Below are 7,463 nucleotides of genomic sequence, written 5' to 3'. Positions count from 1 at the left end.
CTTGACCAGCAAGTCAAGAAACAACCAAAAAAACCAACTTCGAAGAGCGATCTACTCCAAGTTTTGAAGCAAGAGTCCCACAATCTAAAATTGACGAGATGATTCTCACGATGCCCCAAAGGATCAATGAACTCCACGAAGGGAAAGGAAGATCTAATAGATATTAATTAAATTATAAATATATCAATTCATGTGAATATCACTGAAAAATGTTCCAAAAGACTGCTAGTAAGTTCTCCTCACAGTATTTTGCTTCATGATTATGCCTGTACCAGACTGTACTTACTCATGGACTATCATGAGTAAAGTATAAGGGGATAGCTGGCCATCTCTGCCATTCTTTTGCTTTTCAAGATAGGGTTTCCATGGTCACCCATTGCACAGTCTCCAGTGTCAGTATTCCTTCAGACTCCCCAGCACGATTTTCCCCTTCTTCGAGTGGAGTACAAGAGACCTTACCAGTTCCTAGCCACTGGGACCATGGAGGCTTCCTCCTGAATGTGTTCAATACTATTCAGTATAGAATAGGGTGATGGTGTTCTGCCAGTGTAGATGGTGTAAATCCTCCCATGGAATCAGAAACTGGAGTGGATCACTATAATGCAGTTCATCCCTCCAGTTAGGTCCCCCCCTCATCGTATCATCGCTTGGATGTCAGTTCCTAGAGAATAGGTTTTGGATTAGAGCTGCACCAGCCAATATAAGTTCTCCAACATGGCCTACCATGGACATGGACACAATGTACTAATTGGTTGGGGTACCTCTGGCATGCATTCTCCATTAAGATGAGGCTTGGAAGTTTGGTATTGCATGTAGCTGGGCTGACTGACAGGTACTCTGGTTGGTTGGGGTACCCTGGTATATCACTTGCAAGATGCAATTCATATGTTCTGGTAGTGCAAGGAGCTGAACCTTGAATCAGAAGTCCTGTTAGTTTTGGATTTGAGTGAACCACCACATGGGGACTTCCCTTCCTACTGTTAGTTGGATGTCAATTTCCCAAGTGGCTGGTGTTGCTTGTGGAATTTGTACACGTGCCTTCTCTAGTCAGACAGAATGGTGAAAATGAGAGGGACCATCCTCATACTGTGGAACAGATGGTACATGGTTTTGGACTGGAGCTGACCAGCAAGTATGGTCTGATGTGCCCTAGCCATTCTACACTGTAGGGAATATCTGTGTAGTTTTCCCACCAATACTATATTTGGTTTGTAACCCTCCATCCTGCCATCTCCTGGATATCAATTCCCAGGTGTTTGTGTTGGATGATGAGCTGGACCAATCAAAATCTGTACATTACTGGATGTGTTCCAACTTATTTCTGCCCAATACTACCTCATTAGACAGAGAGTATACCTCGTACAGATGTGATATGGTCCTCTCTCAACAGAAGTTATACTCCATAAACGGTCTTCGAACACTTTCCAAATAGCGCTTAGTTAGGTAAAATTTGCACTGGTCCCTTCTCCTTTTCAATGTTGGATTCTAGCTACTTGTGAGAAAAGTTAAGATGCCGTTTCAGAAGCTAATATTTTCCTACACTGAAAATATATTTCTAATAGACACTTCCCACCCTTCCTCCCCACTTCTGGTGCTTCTTTTGTGCCTAATCTTGAAATGAGGGTTAGGATGAATAGTATAGAGGGAGTAACCTGCATAAAGAGTGTGTTTCATGCTCCTATTGGTGGAATGACACAGTAGAACCATATTGAATGTTGAGTAGGTGGGAGTTTCAAGACTTGTGGTGAACCAACAAATTTGCTTATAGAGGGTAGCACTGAATGAGAGAAGCTATTTGTAAGAAGAGGTAGGTACCAATTACAAATACATTTTCAGTCTAGGAAAATATTCACTTTAGAAAAATTATATATAAATAATAAAAATCATAGTTATTTAGGGTCACTGTTAAAATTGCACAAAAATTAGAAATCAAGGTTGAAATAAGTGTAAGTTATTATAACACAATATTGAGTTACATTGAATAGTTAAAGAACACTTGAGTGAACTTTCAACGTGAGCCAACTAAAAGTTGCGTGTACAATAAGTTAATGTTTACGAATTATGCAAAAACAGATCTTCAAATATTGATTAAGAATTGATTGATTAAGCATAATTAAAAACTTTATTTTTCTAATAAAAATTTCTTATGTAGAAGGAGATTTTTTAAATGAAACAGTTCTTGCTTAAAATGAAACCTCCCTTTCAAGGAACAAATAATTTCACTTTTTTGTGTCTAATAAACTTTTCTTATCTATCCAATGAAATTTTATGTAATTAAAATGAAACAATACTTACATTGCAAGAAACCTCGTTCATATAGAATGTAAGGATCATTTTTCTAAATTAATCGTGCTTATTTAGATTAATATATTTTACAAATGAAACTTCTTATCTACAATGTAACCATATTTTTAGACACAATGATTTTCTATAGTGTATCGATGCTTTTATTGAATGTAACCATGTTCTTAAAAGCTGTAATCATGCTTGTCTACAGTGCATCTTATTTATTACTTCTGGGTTGTTATTAGATATTATGAAGTATTTTATTGGCTACTTTATCTTATTATTAGATTTTATTAAATATCGTATTAACTTTTTCTTTGGTGATTATTATTAGATATTATGAAGTATCTTATTAATTTCTATTATTATTAGATATGTATCTTATTAATTTCTATTATTATTAGATATGTATCTTATTAATTTCTATTATTATTAGATATGTATCTTATTAATTTCTATTATTATTAGATATGTATCTTATTAATTTCTATTATTATTAGATATGTATCTTATTAATTTCTATTATTATTAGATATGAAACATCTTATTAATTTCTATTATTATTAGATATTATGAAATATCTTATTAATTTCTATTATTAGATATTATGAAATATGTTATTAATTTCTATTATTATAAGATATGAAATATCTTATTAATTTCTATTATTAGATATTAAAGTATCTTATTAACTTAATCTATGTTATTATTAGATATTTAAAGTATCTTATTAACTTAATCTTTGTTATTATTAGATATTTAAAGTATCTTATTAACTTAATATATGTTATTATCAGATATTATGATAATGCTGTCTGTTCTGTGGACAGGAGCACATCAGTAGCACCGATTCCAAGTCTGAAGACTTCACCTCTGGATATAAAAGTAACTCATCATCTGAATTAGAAAATCACATGACTCTCATTGATTTTACAACAGAGGAATCTGCTTCCACAACTGTTAGAAAACTGGTAAGTCCTTAATATACCATACATCAGACAAGAAAACTGAAATAAAAAATGTCTTTAAAAGAACTTGAAGAAACTAACTCAAGTATGTGTAACATCTTGTGTAGTAAGTCAGTGTATATATTGAAGAGTAGATAGGGAGTAACATCTGTGTTTTGAGTTTCCAGATGTTGGCTAAAATGGTCAGTTTTGCTGTTTTCCCTTACATTGAATTGAAGGAAATGTGTGTTGCTTCCAAGTTGTATAACTATCCAAAACATTTACAAGAATATTTTGATGTATAAAAAAACATATTAAAATAACAGAGTTATTATAAAACAAGGACATCTTGTTCATTATTCAGTACAGTATCACATATAACAGTATGTACATAAAATATAAAATAATAGTTATTATAAAACAAGGACATTATTCAGTACAGTATCACATGGAACAGTATTTACATAAAATATAAAATAACAGTTATTATAAAACAAGGACATTTTGTCCATTATTCAGTACAGTATCACATATAACAGTATGTACATAAAATATAAAATAATAGTTATTATAAAACAAGGACATTATTCAGTACAGTATCACATGGATATTTTATGTACATACTGTTCCATGTGATACTGTACTGAATAATGTCCTTGTTTTATAATAACTGTTATTTTGTCCATTATTCAGTACAGTGTCACATGGAACAGTATGTACATAAAATATAAAATAACAGTTATTATAAAACAAGGACGTCTTGTCCATTATTCAGTACGGTATCACATGGAACAGTATGTACATAGAATATAAAATAACAGTTATTATAAAACAAGGACATTATTCAGTACAGTATCACATGGAACAGTATGTACATAAAATATAACATAACAGTTATTATAAAACAAGGACATTTTTGTCCATTATTCAATACAGTACCAAACATCCAAGTATCAGGTATGTATATAAAGTTCAAAATAACACAAAGTTATTATAAAACAAGGACTTGTTATATTTTAATGATATTTGGTCACGATGAGAAAGTTATGAGAATATAAAGTTGTATTTAGTAAACTGATCACCAAACTTGAAAAAAAATTAAATTCTTTCTACTATGTATAAAAAACACAACAAATTCTGATTATTGAGTTACTGGATTTTTGCATATTTTAAATGTATAAATGTAGAAATAATTATAATAAAAACTTAGTGCAAATATTGTTTATTTAATAAGTATTCCATGTTTGTGATATTTTCTCAGAAATTATACATTCAGTTGTTGGAATGAATATTTTATACATTTAATTACTGTTGATACTCATCATCCCTAGTTGGAGTTACCAGTATATTATATCCTTAATTACTGTGTTGATACTAATCATCCCTAGTTTATGGTGGTAAAAATATATTATACCCTTAATTACTGTATTGATACTTATCATAACTAGTTTATGATAACAATATATTATACGTTTAACTACTGTGTTGATACTTATCATAACTAGTTAATGGTAACAATATATTATACCCTTAATTACTGTGTTGATACTTATCATAACTAGTTAATGGTAACAATATATTATACCCTTAATTACTGTGTTGATACTCATCATAACTAGTTAATGGTAACAATATATTATACCCTTAATTACTGTGTTGATACTCATCATAACTAGTTAATGGTAACAGTATATTATACCCTTAATTACTGTGTTGATACTTATCATAACTAGTTAGTGGTAACAATATATTATACCCTTAATTACTGTGTTCATACTTATCATAACTAGTTAGTGGTAACAATATATTATACCCTTAATTACTGTGTTCATACTTATCATAACTAGTTAATGGTAACAATATATTATACCCTTAATTACCGTGTTGATACTCATCATAACTAGTTAATGGTAACAGTATATTATACCCTTAATTACTGTGTTGATACTTATCATAACTAGTTAGTGGTAACAGTACATTATACCCTTAATTACTGTGTTGATATTTATCATAACTAGTTAGTGGTAACAGTATATTATACAGTAAATTACAGTTACAGAAATGTGTTGTGGAATTAAATCTATGAAGAATAGCGACAACTTACATTAAGTTAAGAGTTTGGAATACTTTATATTGCTAGTACTGTACAAGGTTTAAAAACTTTAAAGAAACTCCGTTATATAAGGCAGGCTGGAAACTTATTTTAAACAGTTTTTTGATACACACCATAAATATCACTAAAGGGTAAGCAGTGTGGATATATTTGTATTAATCCAAGAGGTCAAAAAATAAAATAGCTGTAAACATTTAAGAATCTGAAACTGTGTAGTTCTTGATATTCTTTGATGAAAATGCACTTTAGGGATTTGATGGAGATGTTGACCTGGATGACAGTTTTTCAAGGTAAGTGTAGTTTGAATAAATTTTAGACAAAAATAAATTTGATGCATTAATTGTTAAAAATGTTAAAAAAAATGCTGAATTCTATAAGTTCACTAGTGACTAGTACATTCAAACATTGAGTTATATATGGTTACTAGACAATAATAAAAACACTGATTTCTGTAAAGTCATTAGTGACATAGAAACATTGAATTATCTATGGTCACTTCACAATAATAAAAACACTGACTTCTGTAAAGTCACTAGTGACTGGTACATAGTCATTGAATTATTTAAGGTCACTTAACAGTAATAAAAACACTGACTTCTGTAAAGTCACTAGTGACTAGTACATAGAGACATTGAATTATTTAAGGTCACTTGACAATAATAAAAACACTGACTTCTGTAAAGTCATTAGTGACATAGAAACATTGAATTATCTATGGTCACTTGACAATAATAAAAACACTGACTTCTGTAAAGTCATTAGTGACATAGAAACATTGAATTATCTATGGTCACTTGACAATAATAAAAACACAGACTTCTGTAAAGTCACTAGTGACTGATACATAGAGTAATTGAATTAGTTAAGGTCACTTAACAGTAATAAAACACTGACTTCTGTAAAGTCCATTAAAGTTCTGAAACCTACTATAAGCACTTAATGGAACAAGATTCACACTATTTATGGTTATAATATATTTACTGTGAAATGATTAAACTTGAATGTTGTTTTTTGATTAAATAGTGTTGTATCAAGAAATATATTTTTTAATATTTATAATGGGGTAAGATCTAGTATGTTTAAGACAATGTGGGAGCTTTGCTTTAAATTTCTTAATGTTAATTTTAGAGTAGAAATATTTCTTATGCCTGTGTGTTACTATCTTGTGTGCAACAAAACTTATTTTAACCTTTTTTTTTATTGTTTTTACTGCAATTTTCAAAACTTCAGGGGCATCAAACACTACCAATTTGGTAGGTTTTAATACATTGGAAAATATATTTCATTGTTTGAAAAAATTATAATGATAGCCATTTTACCATAAAAATTGAAATAAATTTAAGACTTTTAACAAGTAATCAGATTTAAATAGATTTAAGTTTTAGCCATATGCAGAGAGTTAATTAAACTATACAGGAGCTAATGCAGTGGCATGGTGTCACTGTGGAAGGTAGCTGTGTGAGTTACACTTTACAGGCACAATCCATAGATGTTAATGCAGTAGTGAGTTGCCATGTGGGGGAACTATGTGAGGGAGGATAGTTATTATTGGTTATTCATTGCAAACTTTTCAGCACAAATTTACAAAATTTTATTAAATTATCCTAATTAAAGAGCATTTAGCATCACATGATTTAGCTTAAGCAATTAAAATAAATAATAATGCTTGATACAGCTGTACCAATTGCATGGGGGTGATGACAAGAAACTGTTAATCTAAATTCCATGGCATTACCATGAAGAAAGTTATTAACACTGTTTTAGAGAGGAAAACTACTACCATATATTTTAAAAAATCTGGTTGGTTCTGTAAATTAAAGGTCTGTTCTGAATAATAGGGTTGCGATCCCAAAGCTAATGTCGGTTACTATCGAGTGTCACTTTCTTACTTGCTGTGGTTTGTTGACAAAAGGTCATGATATCTGATGAAAAACATCTTTGTTGTGAAAAAAAAAGAATTGAGTGTGCAACTTAAAGAAATGAAATCAAAATTGGTGACCAAACTGGTAGCTACACTTATAGCATTGATAAGAATTTTACAACAAATATTCATTCATTAGTTAGCTAGGCTGCATTTTTTTTTATCTTTTGGTCACCAATTTTGATTTCATTCCTTT

General features: G+C 30.3%; 1 protein-coding gene across 1 annotated transcript in view; it reads left to right on the top strand.

Moving 5' to 3' along the window:
• Nucleotides 1-7,463, top strand: part of LOC106474048 (low density lipoprotein receptor adapter protein 1-A-like) — a 34,121-nt gene that overhangs the window by 24,769 nt on the left and 1,889 nt on the right. Inside the window, exons 4-5 of the mRNA XM_013934733.2 lie at nucleotides 3,117-3,257; nucleotides 5,596-5,636. Of these exons, the coding sequence (XP_013790187.1) occupies nucleotides 3,117-3,257; nucleotides 5,596-5,636 (182 nt within the window). The remainder of the gene's footprint in view (nucleotides 1-3,116; nucleotides 3,258-5,595; nucleotides 5,637-7,463) is intronic.

The sequence above is a fragment of the Limulus polyphemus genome, unplaced genomic scaffold (assembly GCF_000517525.1).
Source record: "Limulus polyphemus unplaced genomic scaffold, Limulus_polyphemus-2.1.2 Scaffold6757, whole genome shotgun sequence".
NCBI lineage: Eukaryota > Metazoa > Arthropoda > Merostomata > Xiphosura > Limulidae > Limulus > Limulus polyphemus.
Note: the sequence above shows the minus strand (reverse complement) of the source record. Positions and strands in the feature narration are given on the sequence as shown.